We start from the raw sequence: 24184 nt of genomic DNA on the forward strand, positions 1-24184 counted from the left end.
TGATGGAGAATTTTTGAAAAAAGTTCTATATAGCACCAAAAAGGGTTCTGCTATTGTTACAAGCTCGTATCGTAACAACAACCACCCCCTTTTCAAAAAGGTTCTACATAGAACCATCTATGGTACATTTGCCATCTGTAGAACCCTTTGATGATGCAAAGAAACCTTTAAACATGCAAAGGGTTCTTTGAGTGTTCATGGTTCTGTACAAAACCAGTTTTTAGTAAAGAACCACCTTTTTAACCCTTTCAACCCCAAGGCCCACCTGTTTATAGCTACAGAGCATAGAGGCCCACAGAAAAACTAAACATAAATAATAAATACAAATTTAAATGCAGTTTTGTTAAAAAAATGTTTGCAGTGATGTTAAAACGTAGGTGGAAAAGGAAAAAAGTATAAAAATATTAAAAGTAGATGTGAATAGTGATGTGGAGCTGCAATCCATCTCGTTTTCAGTGACAGTATTCCACTGGCTTTCCCACTGTTTGGTCTCGAAATGTCTCTTTGGTTTTGAGGGTTTTGGCGCCTCATCTGAAATGGCCAAACCACAGTCCACTCATCGGGCTTTTGGATGAGCGCTGTCACAGCCCACGATAATAAAACTTAGTTCGTATCTGCTCCTTTGTCACTGGTTTATCGGTTTGAGTTTAACCACTCAAGCCAAAAATACGATCTAAAAAATATGATCAAAGGCGCATCTTCGCTGCTATTTTATGACTTGGTTGTCATTTTAAACCGCAGCTGGTGCTGCAGAAACGATATGGAGCAAATGAGAGTCTGTAAAGAGTCAGGCGTTAAAACAATCAGACTATACTGACAGTTGATACTGATGAATCCCCTCGTTTCATCATTGCGCTCCCACCAGGGAATGTCACACCATGTCAAAACGGAGCGACCAGAAAACGTCTGATAGGTCCAGACCAAACAAGGTGGGTGTGAAAGCGCCCCTGAAATGTTAGCATCCAAATTGTCCTTAAAGTACATTATATCACTATATCACTCCACAAATGGAGGAATGTTATCTATTTTTGATGACAACTAAGTATGAACCAAAACGTGAAGATATGAGCATTTAAAACATAGATGGTCAATAGTTCCAGCCTCTATAAAACAAATGATGCAAGGATCCACTTCAAATTTAAATCTTTCATTTAAAAATATGTGTCTTTATGGCCGATACTATGTTTTAGACACAGTAGCACATGTTAGGTAAAAGGAAAAGCACTTCCGCCTTAAAAGAACCGCTATATTATCCCCTACAAAGCATGAATTCCCAGAACTTTCTCATTGAAAACCAAACAAAACTTTCTATTGTCTAATTTTTTGTCCAACAAATTACCATCACCAACCCTTAGAGAAAGCAAAGAAAGTACAGTCACAAAAAAACACAGACTGCTTTGTGTCATTTGAAGTAATGGGATAGGAATTGCATTGCATATTTGGTCATACCCTTTCCTTGAAATAGTAAGTTTATGTTTTCTGGTTTAATCTTCAGGAATTTTAGATATCTCAAAATTACACTTTTCAATCCCTCAAACCGTACTAAATACGTTGTTTGGGATATGGTACCACAAAGATTGAGGTGATGTTTTTATGACTTAAAGTGAAGTTACTGGCCCGCTACAGACTACGGCCTCCCCCTGAGTACAGGACTGTGGACCTGAGGGTTCTTCACAGTCTGCACAAAGTCTGCACTTGCACACATACACTGTAAATATGTTTTCAACTAAAAGATAAGTTAGGCTGACTTACTAAAATAAAAAGTTTGTCTTATTGAACTTGAAATTAAGTTTACAGAAGATACCATTATTATTATTATTATTGTTGTTGTTGTTGTTAACTTACCAGTAGAAGTTCAGTAGTAGACAAAGTTCACAAATCCGATACTTAAGTGAAAGTAGAGAGTAAAAAAGTGCTTCCATTAACATACAAAAGTGCAATTACTTTTAAATGTAATTAGCATAAGTAAAAGGTAAAAGTACCATGAAGTTTTATGTACCAAAAAGTTGTAATTCATTTTTACATAACTATTTTTCAACCTCACTTTATCATTTAGCATTAAACAGGCTGTTTTTTACCATTAGGACTGATATATATAGGACTTCTGTTCTGCGGTTGGCTGCCCTGTATTGTGCTTGATTCAAAAAGCAGTCCATGATGAAACATTACTTATAACTTTAATGTGAGTGGGTGAAGCCAAACTACTGGCTGCTGGGATTAAATTATGAGAGAATAAATTGATTTATGTAAATACATTGGTTTTAGTGACATCATAGAGGTGTGAGATATGGCAAAACGTAATATCACAATATTTTAGTAAGTTTTTACATTATAGAGTGTGCCACGATATTTATTCTTTATTTTTTCTGACATCTGATAAGATAGGAGTAGTGCCACATTTAAATTACTTTTAAAATACACATTTTTAAAATCACCTTCAAAAACTATGAATCCAATTACTTCAACATCAAACATTTCACTCACCGTGTTGCATCAATAAAAGAGGAATAATTCTGCTCTCTTTTTAATCAAACATGCAGTTGGGAAGTGTTTTTAAGGACTGGTGATATCCACAATATACTCATAAAAGCATATTGTCATGTTTTATCAAAATAGCAATCAGTATAGTCTTATTGCCCAGCTCTGTGACATCACAAAAACAAAAAAAAACCCAAAAGGGCTGTTTTTGCAACTTAGTTTCTGAATTTAACAAAGTGTACTTATTGCATTAAACTCTTTTCTTTAAAAAAAGAAAGGTCATTCTGGTTTGGTTTGACATTGAGGATTTAGCAGTGTTATGTCATTTGTGAATGTGTCAGCTCATTTAGGTAAAGGTTGGTAGCTGCCTCACACTGAGGACCTCATTTTTTTTGCTGTCTTTTTTTTTTTTGGTAAATGAAGGCATAACAGATCTTTTGCCCTGTAGCTGAAAATCCCCAATCTGCTTGGAACATTCCATCTTTGCCCCCTCATTATCTGCAAACCACTTAGCATGACCATGCCTTCCGTGCTCCTACAGAAGCGCAGCCAGTGGTAGGATGCCACAGTATATATTTTTGCATGTTATGGAAAAACAAGTTTTTTCTTGCAGAAAGTAGTGAAGTAAAACAATCAGATAGCGTTGCGTTGGAGTAAAGAAAGACACAGAGGCACAGGGAAGTGCTCTTTCATTAAACACCAGTAGAAAGGCACATACAAAGCACTGATCTCACGGGGGAAGTCAATAGCTGCTGTAGACTTCCACCCCATGGTGACCAACCGCAACACAAAACACCCACACCCCCCCGGCACAGAATGACACAAACAACACATACACACAGTAACACACTAACAAACAGCAACATAAACAATCTTTTCCAAAGGGCATGTGCCTTTCATGAGCCTCCTCACACAGCCCTTCACATGCCCATGCCCCCAGAGCCTCTATGGCTCACACAAGCCAGTACATAGCCGTCCTTCGGCACAAGCAGTCCCAGTCAGCACAAATGCCCCAGTCTATGCCCAGGGCAGCATCTTTGCCGCCACGGCTCCCTCCGTGCATGGCAGAACTCCCCGCGGTGTGCTGCGTTAAGTCCCGCACAGCTGGGGACAATGGCAGCAACAATGGTGCTCCATCCAGCCACCATCTACTTACTCTGCCACTGGCATGAATGCCGCTCGTGTGCATTGGGGCCCTGACTCTGCTGTGCGTGACAGCAAGCGCAATTAGCCATCTGCAATCCACGCTGCATTCTAGCCACAGCCCGTGGCTGTCACTGAACCTCTCGGCAGGCCTCCGTTTACCCAGCTCGTGATGCCACCTGGCGCGGTGTCCTCTCCTTCCGCAATGCCGGCTCCCACGCTGGGGGTCATACCCTCATCTGCCTTCCTCTCGCAGGCACCAGCATCATACCTCGCAGCAGAATAACACAAATAACACACACACACATCTTTACACTAACAAATGGAGATATAAACAACAATAATAAGTCCCTTTTCTGGAAAGCGCGCACCTCCCATGAGACTCCTTGCATGACCCTTCACATGGCAAGAGCCTCCAGAGCCTCTAGGGCAACACCATCCATTAGTGGGCGCTACAGTATTATACTGTGAAATGTGACAAAGTGAAAGAAGAAAAAATGGAAATACTTTATAAATGTACACATGTCTTTCTGGGGCTTATAAATGTACAGTGAATTGAAAAAAGTGCTTAAGTACAGTAATTGAGTACATGTACTACTGTCAACCACTGTAGAAGTTCGCTGGACCCAAAAATCTCACGCACAAACACACACACACACTCTCAGAAAAAAGGGTACTGTGCAGGTACATTGTTCATTCATTAAGGTACAAACAATGTAAATGTACTTAAATGGTACAACAATGGTTTTAAGGTCCAACTGTGCACCTTAAATTAGTTTTTTTCCCAGGTTTATTTGTCCCTTTATATAACTTATGACTGCAACAGAATGTGGTACAATAATGCCTCCTAACTAACTGGTACTGAAGATGTACCCTTGAGGGGAACCACCACAGTGACAGTTTAGTGCAATTTTTTTTCTAAGAGTGCACACACACACACACACACACACAGACACAGACACACACACACACACACACACAGTCGCGAGAGGAAGAGGGCAAGGCGCGCGCACAGCATTTCCTCAAAGAGCAGCTGCACACAGCAGAGCTGTTCAGATCCGGAGCTTCAGTCTTCGAAGAGGAGGAAAACAAAGTCAGAAGAGCTCAGAAAAGGAGGAAAACGAGGCAAACGGACCCTTTCTAAACGGCATGATGATCACATGAGCTCTCCCTGCTCCCTGCTGACCTTCTAATGGATACATTGCTGTTTTTTCATCACTCTTACTATCTCATGGCTCGTGAGGCTGATTCAAGCTGAACGAGACGATGTCGAACATCACGCAGGAGGGCGCAGACTCCTACGTGTGCGTGCGCGTGTGGGCGTCTGCGGCAGCCTTCCTCATCCTCTTCGTCTTTAACCTGCTCATCAGCTGGACAATCGTGCGTGAGCCGCGCCTGCGCGGCCACGCGCGCTTCGTGCTCGTCCTCCAGCTGCTCGTGTCTGCGTCCGTCTACTTCGCCCTGTGTTTCGCCTTCTACCTCCAGGCGGACCTGCAAGCGCGCCTGCCCGCCGCCTCGTGCGCCGCGCTCGTCACGGCGCTAACCACGAGCGCCTGTAGCATCCTGCTGACCATCACGGCCATGGCGCTGGACCGCTACGCGGCCATCTGCTTCCCGCTGCGCTACGGCTGCGCGAGCCGGGGCGCCTGGCCGTGGCTGCTGGGAGCGTTCACGTGGGCGCTCGCCGCCGTCATTCCGCTCAGCCTTTACAAAAATGTGCACAATAAGGCCTCGGAGTTGGACTTATGCGACCGCAACACGCTGAAAGGCGGCGAGGTGCACAAGATCCTGCTGATCTCCGCGTGCACGCTGCTGATCCTGTACAGCTACGCGCGCATCCTGTGGGAAGGGCGCCGCCTGGGCGTGCTGAACCGGCGCAACCGCGCGGCCTGCAGGACCATCGCGCTGCACGGCACGCAGCTGGCTGTCTACATCCTGCCCAACTTCGTGAACTTCGCACTGTACGTGCTGACGAGATACAGTTTGCTCAGCCCCGCCGCCAAGGAGCGCTTCGCCGTCATGGTCTTCGTCTTCTTCAGCCTGGCGCAGTGTATTGCGCCCGTCGTGTACGGACTGCGCAAAGAGGAGCTGCTCGAACAGGTGGGACACCGCTTCCCGCGCCTGAACTGTAAGCTCAAGAGCCTCCTGGAGTGGACAGTCGGGGTGGTCCGTCCTCACAGAAGACAGCAAAGGTAGGAGATACACAGTCTCCAGCGTTCATCTGGGCAGTAACACAACAAGGTCTTATATATGTAGCTGCAACTACCTGTTAAGGCATTCAGTCATTGGTCAAGCACCCTCTATCTGATTTGTCCACCATAGGATGTTATTTGAGTGGTGGACCATCCAGGGACAACAAAATGGTAGTGGAATGGTAGTGTGTGTGACACTACTGGGTTTTTAACACCCCTTAGTGGGTTGGGAGTGATCCACCGACCAAAAATATCCAGCAAGCTGTGGCCCTGTGGTCAGAAACTTAACACAGAAAAAGGCTAGGGCAGGGGTGCCCAGTCCTGGTCCTGGAGATCTACCAGCCTGGGGGGGTTCAGGTCTTCTAGCTGCTCCATACCAGAAGGCCTTCGTTACTTCATAAAGTTGGGGGTGAGGCTACAGGGTGGTGTACACTTAAATAGATGGTTCTTTAAGGGTTCTCTGGTAAAGGCAATGGTTCTGTTTAGAACCACAAGTCCTGTATAAGTATAGTTGGAGGTACAAGGGAGTGTGTTCTAATAAACTGATCTGTAAGTGCCCAGTGTTTATAAACCCCATCAATGCTACTGCATGTTAAAAATTCATACCATTGTGACACACACTACTATGCCACTACCATGTTGATGCCACTTCTGTCTAAACAAACACCTGGTCAGCAGTGGTCCTGTGGTGGTTCCTTTCCTTTGATAGATGGTCTAGATAAACTGTGCCTAACAGCATTATGCTAAATACCCCCTGGTATTCGGCGGGTGGGGGGGGCTCCCATGTTGGCTGGCTGCTAACTCACTCACCATAGCAGTGTTGATGGCACCTTCAGTGGCAATAAATTCTTCTTCTGGAAATGCTTTTTTCTAGTCTGGTAATGCGGTCTTCCACACAATAATTGAAATCTTAAGCATCTCTTCTGTCTTTGGTTTGAGAAATGAGTAACAATACATTCATTTCACCAGTCTCTTGAGAAACTATGCTGTGGCATAAGGACCAACTAGGTGAACCAATTTGATACAGTGCCACCAAAGACTCAAGCTCCCTGATTGTGGGTGAAGCAGCTAAACAATGGAATTTCCCTGAAGCTATATTTTACTTTTTCCCCCCAACAGAGTGTAAGGTCATAATAAGTTTATTTTCGGAGACTCCCCCCAGAATTTTGATTTTGAGACCTTCAGGGGGTCCAAGAGGTTAATTTTTTAATGTTTTTTGCACCTTGTCCAACAGATGGGCTACAGTGAGTAATTGCGTGCCTACAAAGCAAAGTGTCCACTAAGAATTTTTACTGCTTTCAGTGTCTCTGGGAATGATTCATTTTTCTAGACAAATGGGTAAAATTCAAGTCATATGAGTTAATGTTTCACTCTATCACAACTAAAACATTTTTGGCTTATGACATGTCCAGTCTTATAAACAAAGGGTCAGCTGGCTGCTAGATTTCATTAAAACGAGCAGGAACACACCCGATTTTCATCCACACCAGCCCTTTGCAGATAAGACTGGAGCCCCCTGGCCTAAGATATTGCTGCTTCGACTCTGTAGTGCTCCAGATACAACGGCCAGTGCAGGTACTTTCATACATAAAATGCAGCCCAAAGTGCTTCAGTGAAATAAAACATAAAATTACACAAAGGAGAAAAATGGACAAGAAAATATATATAAGGGAAAGCAGCATTATTAAAAAAAAAAAATTAACCAAATAAAACTCCAAAAGTAAAAACAAACTTTGTAGAACGCTGGAACAAACATATCATTTGCTAAGTAATGGCCTGACGTCTTAAGTTTGGTTTCAAAAGGAGATACAATGGTGGCAGATTGTAGGTCATTAGGCTGTTCCACAAAGCTGAACTATAATGGCTGAAAGTACATTCACCCATTTTGGATAAATAACGTTTTTCTCCATAACTTTCTTTTTACAATTTGAATTCTGTTTTGGGCTGAGTATTTTAAAGCTAACTATTAAAAATCTAGTATTTGCAATTTTATCTCACCTCTGAAACACAGTGATCGCCATTGAGGTTTATGTTTTTATTTGTGTCACAGAATATTTTTTGTTGTTTTGGTTCACATCCTTAAAGCTAACAAAGAAAATGTTAAAGTAAAGAGATACTGCACATTACGGTAACGTGAATTTTCAGAAAAAATGCCAATAAGCTAATGCCAGTACAGGAGTAGATACAGTGTGAGTTGTGGGAGATCAGTTAAACTGATTGATTGTCAGGTTTCTAAATGAGCAAAATGAAATGTAAACATGTTAAATAAGAAAAAGCAGTTTTAGTGGGAAATTAAATACAAGCAGAGCTTTATCATCTGAGGCCTATGACATGCATGTTCCCCATTACCCTGGACTTACCCTCTGTCACACAGACTGTGGCCCTGTGTGCGTGTGCATGATCACATCATGAAAGTTTGAAGACTGTAGAGCACATGCAGAGTGTGAAGTCATGAGTCACTACTATACAGCCAGAGCTGGTTTCATAAAATGTGCAAGGGGAAAGATAAGTGCTACTTGGAATCAGTATCGAGTCATTTTTATCATTTTTAAACAGTGCTCCTAAACCCCTGATTACTTGAGCAGAACAGTAATAGGAAGTGGATTTCTGGGAGAATATGTTCTGTTATTTTGGTTATGCACGTCTATATCAGTTGTCTTAGATTTCAAAACCACAAATATTATATATATATATATATATATATATATATATATATATATATATATATATATGTGTGTGTGTATGTATGTATAGCCTCATTTAGTCTTCCAAAAAACGGTTCCTCTTCTAGCTCAACCGAGTTGACAGTTTCAGATTGGCAGGCTTCTACAGCCATTTTGGTTTCATATTAGAACAGCATTTTCCCCATACAGTAGCCAGCATCTGTCTCATTTCTTTGTTTTTTTTTTTTCAACTTCTCTGCCAACCCACCCTTCAAACATGTTCATTTTAGAACAGTGGGAAACCCCACCACAAGACCACAGAGCCACATCTAACAAACTAATTTTAACCCAGAGACTTTGTTAGTGCATGTTTCATGATTAATAGCATGAATAATTACAAATAATCATGACCAAAATTACCTAACAAAACATCCTTGTGTATGTTTCAGGGAAAGAAGAATGACAGCAGAGACGCTTCTATCGAGGGAGATATCACAGACGACTGTATGAACACTGTGCATGGAGAATGGACACTGATTGCTTTAATGCACCTAAAGAAGGCTTATTCCTTAACCGAACTGTGAAAAGATTAAACGACCAGAGGATGGACTTATTTACAGACCGAACAATCTTAAAGAAAGCTTATTCCTTAACTGAACTGTGAAATGTTTAAAAGGCCAGAGAAATTACTTATTTATGGACTGAACAATCTCATGTTCAACTAAGTGGCAGCTATGTGGAGCAAAGCTGAAAGCCTACAGTTTTTCTCATTAGACCTTTCTCCCCTAGAAAGCTCTGCTCCATCTCCATGGATGCTTTGGCGTTCTGTCTGGACTCCTCTACTGGAATTTCTGAGAATAGTAACTGTTTGTACAGTGTCTTTTATATATTAAAACCCAATTTAAATTGCTTTCTGTGTGTGTTTCTATTGTTCCCATGGACTGCTTTGCTGGTAGATATGTGTTGCTGTCAGAACAAATTCTCACATCTCCAAAATTCTCACGAATGAAAAAATCGTTCTTAAAGAACCCACATGCTACACTTTTCTCATGTTTAATTTTTCTGCTTTTCCCCCTACTCCTAATGTTTATGTGGTTTTATGTACCAAAACCAGCCATAATTACTTTTATTTTACCATTTTCCAACCTGTTTTTATTCCTTAGAATTAAACAGGCTATTTTTGTTACCGTGCCGATAAGGATTGTTTCAGTGCAGCCTAAAACACTCCTTATAACTTCAGTGTGAATGGGTGAAGCTATCCTACTGTAGGTAAAACAGGCAGATACATGTTAATATGTTGGTGTTTTGTGATGTCAGTTCCAAACAGTTGTTTTTGCAGTTTGGTGTCCAAATGTTGACTGTGTGGGGAGTGAGGAGTGTGTTTTGGAACTTTAACAACATTTCCACACTACATCCATCATCTAAACCGCTTATCCTTCTGGGTCGCGTGGGGTGCTGGAGCCAATCCCAGCTGTCATTGGGCGGAAGGCAGGATACACCCTGGACAGGTCGCCAGTCCATCGCAGGGCAGACAGACAGACATACACATTCACACACACACACTCACACCTAGGGGCAATTCAGCACGTCCAATTAGCCTGACTGCATGCTTTTGGACTGTGGGAGGAAACCCACGCAGACACGGGGAGAACATGCAAACTCCACACAGAAACGACCCTGGTCACCCAGCCGGGAATCGAACCCAGGCCCTTCTTGCTGTGAGGCGACAGCGCTACCCGCTGCGCCACCGTGCCACCTCACACTACATCAAACTCTTATTTTAAAAAAGTCAAATCGTTTATGTCATTGTTTAGATTTGACAATGATGTACGATATTGTGTGTTTATTCATTTGAATCAGTGCCGCAGGCCAAAGTTGGCTTGTGAGGACGTTTGATTTGGCCCAGCCAAAAGTTACCCTAACCTCCTCACTCAATGACAGAACATACACTACTGAAAATGTATTACATGTTTATGATTTAAAAATGTTTAATTGTCTATTTTAAAGTAATTTAGTAACAAAATATAGCATCATGTGCTGAACATGAAAGGCAGGTAATGAGCTGTGTTAAGTTAAAGGGGGTTAACAGCAGCATTTCACAATCACTGTTCATTAAAACGGTAAGCACAGAATGCATTTTAACATTCACTGATTTCAGTTTCAGTGTGTGTGTGTGTTCTACTATTTACTACTATGTATTTATGTATTAAGTATAGTCATCAGCTTAATCTATCATCAGAGATGATGGTAATGGTTATAGCTGACTGACATTTGACTGATTTTACCTACACCATGAGGACTTGCAGGCTTTCTACAGGAGAAAAGGATAATGCACACGACTGAGTCAACCTACAAATAACTTCAAAATTCCCCCTTTTTGTGTAGGTATTCTTGCACCTGCATAACAAGTAGCTGAATTTATAGTCCCCTGAATCAAGTCATAGTGCAGCGTACCCTCAAATATGAGCATTTGCACTTTGGTTTCTATGCAACTAAAGATATTTGACATTTCCTGTTAAGCCTACGATAAAACACCCAAACGCTTCCTGTTGCACTGGAAACCGTTTATGAATTCTGTGATGTTATGAGGCAATAACAATGTCCATATCCAAACAAGAGGAGGCCTCAAAGTGAATTAGGAAAATTAGGTACATTTCTGGTTCAGTTTGCTAAGGCATTGTGACAGTTGTTCTCTGCAGTTTGGTCTTTACAGGTCTATATGACTAATATATACATCAAAGAGACCTGAAAATTTCTTAGATTTCATAGTACTCTACTCTCATATTAACTCTATTTTTCTAACATTCACAATTTCTTTTCAATTCCACCCATTAGCAACACAACTTGTACAACTGATGTTAATTTACAAACTAACGTATTAATCTGACTGAAACATTTAAGCATTTTTGTGGCGGTATAATACAACTCCTTCCACTCACCCAAGCTGATAGCACAGATCAATCTGAAAAATCATAAAAAGTATGGATGGACATAACTGGCTGAAAGAAGATTAGAGTATGGAATTTATCAACTGTTTGGAGGAAAAGGTTAATTTTGTCTTTAGAATCCCAGAGGATGGGGGGCTACCACCGTTCCATTCTCCACCACAGCTGAGGAAATGGCACGCAGGTTCTTGAAGATCTGCTTGGATGTGCCTGACCTCAGGAACTTGATTAACCCACATGAGGAGTTAAAGATTCAATGTGCATATTTACAACCATTATTTTGAGGAAAAGATACATAAAAGTTTTAAAGAAAAGAACAAATGGGAGGAAATGAGGTTGCACTTGTGTAGGTAGCATCCATCGTCTTTACTGGTCTATATTACTAGTACATACATTAAAGAGACCTCAAAATTCCTCATATTTCATAGTACTCTACTCTCAGATTAACCTACGTTAGAGGGAGGCAAACAATGAGGGGTGAGTAGACACTGATCTTAGTGCACCAGGATTCACACAGCATCTTCTTATGCCCTGGCCCTGGGGGAGGGGCACACACCCATAGCCACTCTTTACTTTCACATTGTATGTGTTTCGCAACCTTCACTCAATATAGCGTTCTGTTCAACTTGATCTGTGGCTTTCCAAAGTGTGCTAGACGGTGTATGTGTAGGTATGTGCAAGAGACTGTCTGACTGACAACCATAGCATACAAGTCAATGGCACAGTTTGCCACTCTTTCCAGCACAAACTGCTCATCTGTAAAAACACAAACATCAAAGTCGTGAAAGGAAATGGGGAAAATACAGTGATCATGCTAAACATTAATCACAAGCAAAAGTGCGAGATAAGTATGTGATAAGGAAGTTGAATTTGACAAGTCAGATTAGTTAAGACACAAGAACGGAAATCAGTCTTGCACCACAAAACTGCAAGATCATCCTTTGCCCATGCATTATATGTATACTCTACATTCTGAAAGACCGGTAACATTTCCCATAAACGATGACAATTACAGTCAGGTATATGTAACGGTGATGCAGTGGGACTTTTTTCTAAACTGCACCCTCCCGTGGATGATTCTGAGACAGGAGCTGCTTTAATAACTCAAATGAATTATACCAAACTATAGTAAAACGAAGACTACTTGATTGTAAATGCTCTGCTCCACAAGCCATCTCATTTAACACAAACCATGACGACCTAGATCACCGATGGGGGCTAAACAGAAAACCTGAAACCAGAAGATCATTTTACTCACCAATGATCCTCTTGCCATGTATTAGAAGTAGTCTTTCAATGACCTAACCTAACTGTTTAATGGCTTTAACGGTCTGGTGAGACAGAAAAAAACAGCTTTAAATAACAGCTTAAAAAGCTTTTAAACAGGGTTCTTGAGAGAGATTGCATGTAAAAATTTATGACAAATGAGACCAAATGTTTGAATCACTGAAAAAGACGCATGTGGTCATGACCATAATCATGCATCTGACTAAAATCATGTGGCTAAATCAGCACTGCATTTGATGGCTCATCAAACTCGACTACTCCTTAAAAGATTCAAAAAATTGTGTAATAATTTTCAGTATCGTCTCACCAGCTCTCTGTCTGTACTTATGCCAGCCTTCTTACAGGGGGATGACGAGGGTAAGATGGTAAAAGAGAGAAAAGGAGTGAAAGTTATGAGTTTCTTTCACCTTAATTTCTCATCTTTTTAAATTTTATATATAATAAAGGCACATTTCATATAACAGTGTGAGGACAGGTATCTGACCTCTTGACCCGTTTGGTGATTTCCGCAGAAAGCAAGCCAGCATTGCCGAGTGAATTCTTCAGAGTTTTCTGTAGACTCTTCAACTGGTTATCTGCATTCTACAAACCAAGAGGATATTTATCTAACATGAAGGCAAGTCTTTATCTTATGCCCAGTACTGAACACAATGTGGGTTAATTGAGGTTTTAGCAAAAATGCTCTTTAGATTTTCAAGTGACTCAACATATTAGCTCTTAAGGTTTACAAATGACTCAGCATATCAGATCCTTTAGTTTACAAATGACTCAGCATATCATCTCTTTGGGTTTACAACAGCCGCAGCATAAAGGATCTTCCACTTTATTTGTATTCAGTCTTCTTTTAGGCCTTTTGGTGTTGCTGAGTTAAAGTGTATTTCCTTCCTGGTAAGAATGTACCAAACTGTTGTTTTGACCACTCCTAAAATTTCTGCTACTTCTCTGATAGGTTTGTTTTGTTTGTCAGCCTTATAATGGCCCCCTTCACTTGCACTGACACCTCTTTGGTATTAAGAGTTCACATGAACAGCAACCAAATGCATATTCAACACTATGACTCAACGTCTGACCTTTTGTCTCCTTAATTTGTTATGAAACAACAAGGGAACAGGCCACACCACCATAACTGCTTTTACTGTTTACAACTTCCTCAACATGACTGCTTTATTTACAACTGCCTTAGTATAACTGCTTTTACTGTTTACAACTGCCTCAGAATTATTGCTTTTACTGTTTAAAACTGCCTCAGCATAACTGCTTTTACTGTTTACAACTGCCTCAGCATAACTGCTTTGTTTACAACTGCCTTAGTATAACTGCTTTTACTGTTTACAACTGCTTCAGCATAACTGCTTTTACTGTTTACAACTGCCTCAGCATAACTGCTTTGTTTACAACTGCCTCAGCATAACTACTTTGTTTACAACTGCCTCAGTATAACTGCTTTAACTGTTTACAACTGCCTCAACATAACTGTTTTGTTTACAACTGCCTCAGCATAACTGCTTTTACTGTTTACAACTGCCTCAGCATAACTGCTTTGTTTACAACTGCCTCAGAATTACTGCTTTGTTTACAACTGCCTCAGCATAACAGCTTTTATTGTTCACAACCGCCTCAGTATAACTGCTTTACCTGTTTACAACTGCCTCAGTATAACTGCTTTAACTGTTTACAACTGCCTCAGTATAATTGCTTTTATTGTTCACAACTGCCTCAGCATGTTAGGTTTACAACAGCCTCACCATAACTTGTGTTAGGTTTACTAACACAACTGCTTGGTGGTAGAGAAACAGTCTTAAAAGTAGCAGCTGTCAACAACCAGACATCTTCACACCCAACAGTTTCTGTTGTACAGGAAATGTGTACCAGCTGCTCATTTTCCTGTCAGCGTATCTGTTCCCTGATTACCTGGAAGCCATTACATGCCACAAAGAGTCGCAGGATGTCGTTGGTGCCCTCAAAGATACAGAAGACTCTCATATCTCAATTAGATCTAAAAAGGCCTAATGCAGTTTGATCCTTATTTATTAAGTAGAGAGAAAAAACTGAAAAGAAAGTCAGAGTTTATCAAAAGGCCTTTATTTGCCATAAACAATGAGCAGGGGTCTTCAAACATTATACATTTCTATGTTGATATGTAATGATCTACACAGGTTTGTAGAGCATCCAAAAGATTGTTAACGTAGATGTCAAAAGTACAAGTAATGATAACATTTCTGTCATAGTTGTGTTTGCAAAGTGGTTTGGTTCTCCATGTTTAACTCTTTGATATTGATACCATAGTGAGGCCCAATACACCCGGAAGGGGCCCTTTAGGCATAGAGGAGCTAAGTGAAAGTGGGTCAGAACTGGTCAAAAGGTCTTCATGTGTTAGGATAATTGATCACGGACCTTCAACAAAGATGTTCACCAAGTTTTGTTCAGACTGACATTTTGACCTTTGTATAATAAGCTGTAGTCACTGAATGAGTCAAAATACCAGACAAGCAGTGCAATTTATGTCATAATTACAAAGTTATTTAGGTCAGTAAACTGAATCACATGACACCAACCGTTTATCAGTAGATTTTGTAATAACATAGTAATAGCATTTTTTATGATTTTGAGTGTTTTGAGTACTAAAGCGCCCCCCAAAGGCCAATCTGGACCAAATTTGGCAGACCTCATCAGAGTTTCAATGTATACAAGGATCTCTAATTTTGAGATGATTAGATCAATGCCTGATGAGTTATTGCAATTTAAGTTTGCACACCATGGCCACAGTGAATAATTGATAGAGCGAGACCATGATGAGTAAAAAAGTCAATTTTTAAAAAATAATTATTTACCTAGAGAGGTCACAGAGTATTTCTAGACCAATTTTGAAAAGTTAGGATCAAAGACTAGTTCAAAAAGTGTGATTCTCAAGCAGTTAAAAACTGAAAAAAGCATTTTTTAACACATCTGTTATTGCAAAAACACTGTACTACATTATAGGAAAATGGGTATGTGATCATAAATAAAAATACTTGATTTTCATGAATAGTGCCCCCAGTGACCAAAACTTCACTGGTTGTTAGAAATGAAAGTTTCATAATGATTGATCTATGTTAAGCCTGTCAAATGCCTGCTGAAAGCTGATTGGCTGATGGTGGCCATAAATTTCAATGTATCAAATTGTCCTCAGAGATTCACTTATAGTTTGTCTAATAGATGCTACCTGCAAACTTTTAGCTGAATCAGATGTACAGATGCTAAGAAACAGTTATTTAGCATTTATAGTGCCCCCTAAGGATGTATGCAGACCAAAATTGATGGGCTACCTCAGAACTTCCTGCCGCATGGGTTTTAATTTTTCTGGATGAAGGTTTCTCAAATTATAGCATTTTTTAATAATTATGTATTATTCCAGAATGAATTTTGTCTCTGAAACATTTGGTTTGATTGGGCTTATGTCATGCGCCTGAGTAGTGGGAGGGACTATTACCTATTGACCAAGTTTCATGTCTTTTGGACTTATGGTCTTGTCTGGGCAATTCATTTTAGAAGAAAAATATTAAGAAGAAGATAAACTCCAACAAATACAACTACGTGCTTGGACCTTAATAATCTTTAGTTATTTATTAGTTTCTATCATAGTATATTCTTAAATTGATCATGAATTTGTCTTGTATAACTCAGCTAATCAGGAAATCTTAAAACTGAGTCATTTACTGGTAAAAGAAGCTAGGCCTATATTAGCTAGAGTACCAATTTGTACCATTCTCTTTTACTCAAAAAACAATTGTTTTTAGTGACACAGATTCAGTGACAAAATATCAATGGACACAGGTAAAAACACACCCGGTTAGCCTGCTGGTGGTTTCAAAACAAGGAAGTAAGGTGCTTCAGAAGTTGTCTTGAGGACCTTCCTCATATCTCAGGCAGTGATGTAGACCAATTTCTGAAAGAACCTAAACATACACAGAACACACACCAAGAAAAATAAAGTTCTTTGAAAATGACATTTTTGACTTTCAAGGAATTTTACTTTAACAGCCAGTCAATGTAGCCAACCTAGTGAACTAACTTAGCTAACCTGTCAGGTGGATAATTAATGTTTTAATATGTACACGTACTTTTAAATGACAGGTGATAGTGAGGGCCAGCTCATACACATCAATGAGGAACAATGACCAAACTCACCAAGTACAGGTTTGAAACAGTCATGGTTAGGAAGGAAGAGAGAGCTGTGGCTGCAGTGTTGTGGCACCAAGTTAATCAAAGACATCAGCTACAAGCACTAAGCAACAAATGAGTATAAATCTGCATATTTGTTAGGCCAAGCTATTTTTGCAATATCAGTAAACTGCCAGACTTCCTCTGACAAAGTTGAAGTCAGTTTCTCATTTTAATACTCTTCCACCTTAAATAGTTACATTCTGGTGCCTGCCATTTAAGGTGACTCCTGCATCGTTTAAGTTGGAAAGGAAATTGGAATGAGGAGCCAATTTCATTCTCCTCCTTATACTGGCTGTTAACATCTGTTCCAAGCCGCGTGGATGTGCTTGATTAAACAGACCGTTGAATCTTGGACTTTTTAAAGTTATTCCAAAGGAAACAGCAGAGTACTGCACCATCAACCTGAAGGAGTCTCACAGCAAAGTGACACCTGCAGACATGAACGCCAGCATTTACTCTAAAATTTTAACCCTTTACCCTTTGGATTGACTGGATCCATTTTAATCGCTTGTGTTTGGTCAGAGGTCTATGAAATATCAGGTACGGCTATTTTTTGTTCGGAGTTGTGGCACTAAGGAACCTTAAAGCACCTTAAAGTTGGATTGTACCATTTGTTTTGGTTCGACCGGAAGTCAAAATCACCTGCTAACAGAAACTGAAGGAAGTGAGAACATGGAAATGTGAAAAGGGCCTATAGGGCTGGGTGTGTGACTCATCTTCATCACCGATTACGGAAATACATCGATTTGCATATCATGGATTGGCTGTGCCAAGTCAAAGCATGTGGGTTCTCTGAACACTTGAAGCAAACACAACCCGGAGCACTTTGTCAAGAGGGCAGCGAGACAGCACGTAAGTCCTGTTTGCTTTTTGTTTCCTCCCAAGCTTTAGGATTATAAACACATAGAACATGTTTCTGTTAGTAGTCGCATAAAATTGATTTTCTAAATGTTTCTTCATCGCTCCCATGTTATAAATGATTGCATCGCTGATGTTATGGTAACATAACGTTAAGCTATACGTTGTTATTCAGCCTTTTTACATTTTCTGTTTACTTTAACAGCTATGTATGAGGGAGAAAAAGGCTTTAAAAGGCATAAACTAACAGTTGTTACAGTCTGTATATCGCTTCAGTTATTGTCCTTAGCCCACACAAACGCAAGAATACATTTGCAAGTGATTATCTTAACAGCACTTTACTCCAGTGAAGAAATAAATCAATTTTAAGTCATAAGCATTTTACATTTTAAGCAAAAACATTGATTCTTCAGTTCAGGGAAAGGAACTTTTGTTTTTTGAAAAATATATGCTCGTTTTGAATTAGATGCCAGTACCACATTTCAAAAAAGCTGGGACAGGGGCAACAAAAGACTGGAAAGGTTGTGTAATTCTTAAAAAAAAAGAACACACATGGTGGAACATCTCACAACTAATTAGGTTAATTGGCAACAGATCAGTAAAATGATTGGGTATAAAAAGAGCATCTCTGAGAGGCTGAGTCTTTCAGAAGTTCACCACTCTGTGAAAGACTACACAGGTAAACAGTGCAACAATCAAGAATAATGTGCAAAGAACCTAGGAATGTCATCAACTACGGTACATAATAGAATTAAAAGATGAATAGAATCTGGAGAAATCTCTATATTCAAGGGACTAGGCTGAAAACCAACGCTGGACGGCCATGATCTTTGGGCCCTCAGGTGGCATTAAAAACAGACATGATTCTGTGGCAATCACTACATGATTGCCACCGCATTCTCTGGGCCCAAGGTCATTATAGATGGACTTAGGCAAAAAAAAAAAGGTCAGATGAATCGAAATTCTTTTTGGAAATCATGGACACCACATCCTCCAGGTTAAAGAGGAATTGTATCTGGCTTGCAGACAATTCAAAAGCCAGCATCCATGATGGGGTGCATTAGTGCACATGGCATGGGTGACTTGCACATCTGTGAAGGCACCATTAATTGTAAATGATGAAATAGTCTGTGTGCTAAACTGGCCTGCCTGCTTCTGTTCAACTGTCAATAGATAGATAGATAGATAGATAGATAGATAGATAGATAGATAGATAGATAGATAGATAGATAGATAGATAGATAGATAGATAGATAGATAGATAGATGGATTTATGGATGTATAAAGTGGCAGTGTAATGTACAATATTTATGGACAAATAAACAAAGTGGCAGTGCAATATGAAATATGTCTAGATGTATAAACAAAGTGGCAGTGCAATATGAAATATGTCTAGATGTATAAACAAAGTGGCAGTGCATAGTAATATGAGTAGAGAGATGTAATGTAATGTCCAGCTGCTGCCCAGTGAGCCTGTCCTGTCAGGGCTCAGTATACAATAATGTCCCGGCACAGAGATGAGGTGTTGTTCAGTGCGATCGCTGTTGGTACAAACGATATCCTGTACCGTTCCTTGCTGCAGCTGAGCTGAATGAGTCTGTTGCTGAAGGTGCTCCGCTGTCTGACCAGTAGGTCATGGAGGGGGTGTGATGTGTTGTTCAGAATAGCAGTGAGTTTATTAAGTGACCTCCTTTCAACCAACACCTCAAAACCATCCAGTGAGCATCCCAAGACAGAGCCAGCCTTCTTGATCTTTGTTGAGCTTTTTTGCATCTCCCCCTCTGATGCTGCCTCCCCAACAGACTGCTGCAAAGAAGACAGCCCCCGCAACAACAGGCTGGTAGAAGATCACCAACATCTTGGTGCACACATTAAACACCTTGAACCTTTTTAGAAAGTAGAGTCTGCTCATCCCCTTCCTGTACACAGCCTCTGTGTTGGCCCTCCAGTTCCGTTTGTTGTAATGTTGACTAAAAGTTCACGACCAGTCTAGGTTGTGATTTCAATTAAAATTAGTTTCCTGTTTTAAGATATAATGCCATGAGATTAAGGACTAGTTTTAAATTAAATATGGGTTTAGGACTACCTATTTCAAGATGAGCCAACTTATTTCAAGCAATATCATACTCCACTAGCATTAAGTAATTTCCAAGTCATTTTCTTGTTCCTTGGCATTTTAGTGTGCTAAAATTAAGAATGCAAACATTAGAATAATTAATTAGAATTAAATTATTTCCTGATATTCAGTGTATTTTACTTACTACTGTGATGTTGCGTGTCTGATCAAGAAATGTGATCTAAAACCAGTATTTTCTACTTATTTCAAACCTTTGAACACTCATCAAAGTCTACTTATTTCTAGACTGGAACCAACTTATTTTAAGAGGTCTTTTCAAGTAAAATTATTTTGCTGCATGGACAGATAATTTCACGAGTATTAAGTTATTTTGTTCTTAAATTCAGTGTTTATTTCTTGCAGTGCAGGTTGTAACTGGAGGGGGAGGTTCTTATGGGAATTTTTTGCAGTCCTTAAGGACACAATGAGTTTCAGACCCTAATTGTTTTGTTTCTGACAGTACCAGAAAAAAATCCACTCAACAAGGTAGAATGTATTATGAGAATTATTGACAAACAGACTTTCTTCTCCTTTCAGGTAATGATTGTTTAGTATCAGTGAGGTTTCTGGCATTAATGTTATGGTACTTCTTCCTAAACTTTTGTTTTAACTCTGAGATGACAATGGGGCCAACTGGAGGGCTCTGTAAATTGTTCCTGTCATGACAAAACCTTTATCTTGCTGTTTTATTTTTTGGCAATTTAAAATGACCAGATGTTCTTTACATCGAAAGAATATGTCATAATGAATAGACCAACAGACAAGCTGGATTACTTGTTCCTCCTCTGACAAATTAGGATTAGGAACAGACGTTAACACGCTTAATGAGATGGATTTAAGAAACCAACATGACTAAAAAGCATGGTAGGACTGGCTGAGTATGTTGCAGGCCGGCACAGCCACAGCTTCTCTAGAAATATGATGCAATCAATGCAGTGTTGGTGTTTTTGTCAACAAACCAACACCAGGCAATGGATTCTGGAAGAACTTTGCTGATGCTACTGATCTTAACACTGAATATAGGTTGGCAAAGAGGTTTAAAGCATTATCAGTTCAGTGGGTGTATCCAAAGAGGCTGTGTTCTGTGATAAATGTGAAGCTCAACACTGAAAACACCAGTAGGTATCTTCTCACAGCATGAAAGTCAGCAACCACTGCCTAGTCTTGTTAGGAACTGGCCAGTTTGTTTCATGTAGGGGCTTAATAGACATGGGGTAGTTCTGCTTTAATGTGCTGACTGGTTCTGATATCTGTGAGACAGTTTCACAAAGAAAACAGATATGAAGAGGAACAAGCAATGTCACATTCTACAAATAAACTAGCTGATTCATCTAGACCGGCTGCTCACTTCTGTTTAAACGCTGCAAACTTCTACAATTTGCAGGTTTGAGTGCAGTTCAATCTATCTAGTTTCTGTCTGCTCACTGCAAACAAATTTGTCTGACCAAATTAATTAGCACAGTGCTACGTTTAGGCCAGGACAGAGGCTGTGCAACCCTCATCGTATGCAAAGCATGACCCACATTTTCACATGTTCTGGAGATACAATGAGCTCAGTGGTTAGCACCACTGGCTCCTGCCTTCTTAACCCACACGAGATTCTGTGGGCTTTTATTACACGACACCTACACTCTTTTTCCACCACCTTCAAGACTTTTCTCTTTCCACTTGAGTGTCTGTAACTCATGTGGGAGTGTGTGAAGGCTAACACTATCTACATCTGTTCACGCTAGAAATGAGATTATTGCGTTAAAAACATTAGTAGAATAATGATGCTGCGTTTGTTTCAAGATATAGTTCAAAAACTGAGAAAACAGTCCAGTTTAAAACTCAGATTTGGAAGTAAATTAGTTCAAATAAAAAGGTAAGTAAAACCGCTCTAATGCATCCATGAACACCGAACACAAGACTATCAAGTCACTGAAGATCATCACACGCCCATCCTTGTTTACACATTCAACTTGGAATGAAGTGGAAGATCCTGCTAGAACAAATATTTGCTGGTACAGAAAAAATACACTGTTTCTGTCAGAAAACAACTTGATATTTAAAAAAAATGCCAACTTTGAGTCACCTAACTTTGAACTTTTAAAACATTCCTTACTGTCATGTCATTTAATGTACTGAGATTTTATTCAAATATAGCTTTCCTTTTGGTTGATTCATCATGAAACATTCACACAGAGTAAAAGACGCTGCATTCAAATTATGTATAAAAATGCATAATAGAATACAGACCGGTACAATACTGTGTATGTCAAACTCCCACAGGCCTAAGAGCTCCCATGTTGATAAGTAAGTACACTGAAGTCATTTATATTATTTATAACAGTATACTGGTAGAAGACTGAAAGGAAGCATAATTTAGTTCACCTACCTTCACTTATAGCGCAAACTAACCTTCATAAACCCCATTCTGCCCATAACCTGAATACACTCATCTGTCACCTTCCACATCACTTCCCGAAAAAGAAATAGACCACATTTTTTTTCCTTTTTACCGACATGCTATAATGTCTCAAACAAAAACAAGAACTGATAATAAATGAGGACAACTGATGCTGTTTTCAGTCGCTATGCAGAGGTCTCAGTATGTTCCTAGAAGATGTCTATAACGAGCACAGTCATTCTCCTTATGATAACATTATCAGTAATTTTGCCATTCTGTTTTCCATATAGAAGTTGACAAAGTGTTAAGTCTATTGCATGATGCTGAACTTTCTGCACTGAATTTTTATGACACATGAATATACTTTGATTTAAAATTACATTCATGCATGTGTAATTCCTGATAACACCGTGCATGTGAGCACTTACAGATTTTACTGATGGCCGCCTCGATTTGGAAATCTGTTGCTCCACTGTCCATGTTACCACTCAACGGAAGAGAGGGGCAGGAAAGAGATGAAAATAAAAAGGTTAGAAATCTTCAAGACAGACAAGAAAAAAGCATGAATTTCATGAGTAATTAAAGGAAATGGCAGAGGGGCTAAGGTGCTTCAAACCGAGCATTTTTTATAATATTCACTCATGTGATGCAACCACTTAGAAAGTGAAGAAACCTCCACTTCCTCTGTATCACTGTCTCGCTTTACATGAGTACACTTACCAAGACAAAGTACAGGAATAAGATCCTGGACAGTGGAATAATAAACCAGGGGGCAGCATGAGACCTGATCAATCTTTCATTGTCCAGGATTACACTGTGAACAGATAAGGGTGATCAGAACACAGGTGGCATATTTAAAAACAGGTGGAGAAACATCAAATAATAAATATAATATAAACTGTAAGGATTTACACACACATGTATAATATAATAATTGTGTTTCTCCATTTATCAGCAAATAATGTATCAGTCACTATAATATTGTGTGACCCTAGCTGAAGGTCATGTATAACATGCTACATCACTACTTTCTCTATGTGTATACTTTCTATTTCCTCTAATATTTCATAAAATGTCCCAAATATGTTGATTTTCATGCACTGAAAACACCTGATTCCATTTGTCAGCAAGTTATCAAAACAGTACAGCAGAAAAAAACCTCTGCAAAGCAAGGCTTTTCTGCCAGTAGGTCAGAGGCAAAAAAAATAAAGATTAGAGAGAAGATTAGCCTGGCTCACCTCTGTAACATACTGATACATGGCCATTCTAGCTATCTTCTCCTGAATGACTCCAAAGCTGTGGATCTTACTTCCAAACTGGGTCCTGTTGGCAGCGTGGTCCACCTGAGGGGAGAGAGGGAAAGGGTGAGAAATGGTAGGAGAACAGAAAGATAAGAAATCTTAGAAGACCACTGGTTACATATATTTTTTTTAACTTCCAGCACATCTGTCTCAAAAATGATAAACTCATCAGTTAATTATTAAGCATGTGATGAGTTTCAGTTATGTTGGGGGGAAAAGGTACAATGCTGTGGTCTTCTGAGACTGAAGGGTTAAAGATTATGGGAATTTTTCACCAAACACAAAACAAAAATCCCATCCAAAATATCACTTCACTACAATTGATGAATAAGCTCCCATATATCAACCTTTATGTAGTATATTGTACCATTATTTTTATTTCATCATGCAATTTCTTGCAGAATAATTTAAACATTTAGTTTGTGTCTCTTTACCAGGTCTTGTTAGTACTGAAATGTACTCATACTCAGATTCTAGCAATGTGATAACAAGGCTAAAACATAAAGGCCTAAATGAGGTCTCACAGACCATGCGCTGATGGTTAAATGGCACGAGACTAAAACTGCTTGCCAATTCTCTGTTTGTCTTGCTCATCGCCTTTGCTTTCAT

General features: G+C 39.7%; 2 protein-coding genes across 2 annotated transcripts in view; one reads left to right on the forward strand and one right to left on the reverse strand.

Moving 5' to 3' along the window:
• Nucleotides 1–4426: 4426 nt before the first annotated feature.
• Nucleotides 4427–9386, forward strand: zgc:194312 (uncharacterized protein LOC794943 homolog). Its single transcript, XM_036597673.1, has 2 exons — nucleotides 4427–5813; nucleotides 8926–9386. Exons 1-2 carry the CDS (start codon nucleotides 4888–4890, stop codon nucleotides 8984–8986), a joined length of 987 nt encoding a protein of 328 aa, XP_036453566.1. The 5' UTR covers nucleotides 4427–4887; the 3' UTR covers nucleotides 8987–9386.
• A 2065-nt stretch (nucleotides 9387–11451) lies between these two features.
• The window catches only part of acadvl (acyl-CoA dehydrogenase very long chain), a 41029-nt gene continuing 28296 nt past the window's right edge, over nucleotides 11452–24184 (reverse strand). The window contains exon 21 of the mRNA XM_036597707.1: nucleotides 11452–11636. Within this exon, the coding sequence (XP_036453600.1) occupies nucleotides 11537–11636 (100 nt within the window). The 3' untranslated portion in view covers nucleotides 11452–11536. The remainder of the gene's footprint in view (nucleotides 11637–24184) is intronic.

Source organism: Colossoma macropomum, unplaced genomic scaffold (genome assembly GCF_904425465.1).
Source record: "Colossoma macropomum unplaced genomic scaffold, Colossoma_macropomum, whole genome shotgun sequence".
In the NCBI taxonomy this organism is placed as follows: Eukaryota; Metazoa; Chordata; class Actinopteri; order Characiformes; family Serrasalmidae; genus Colossoma; species Colossoma macropomum.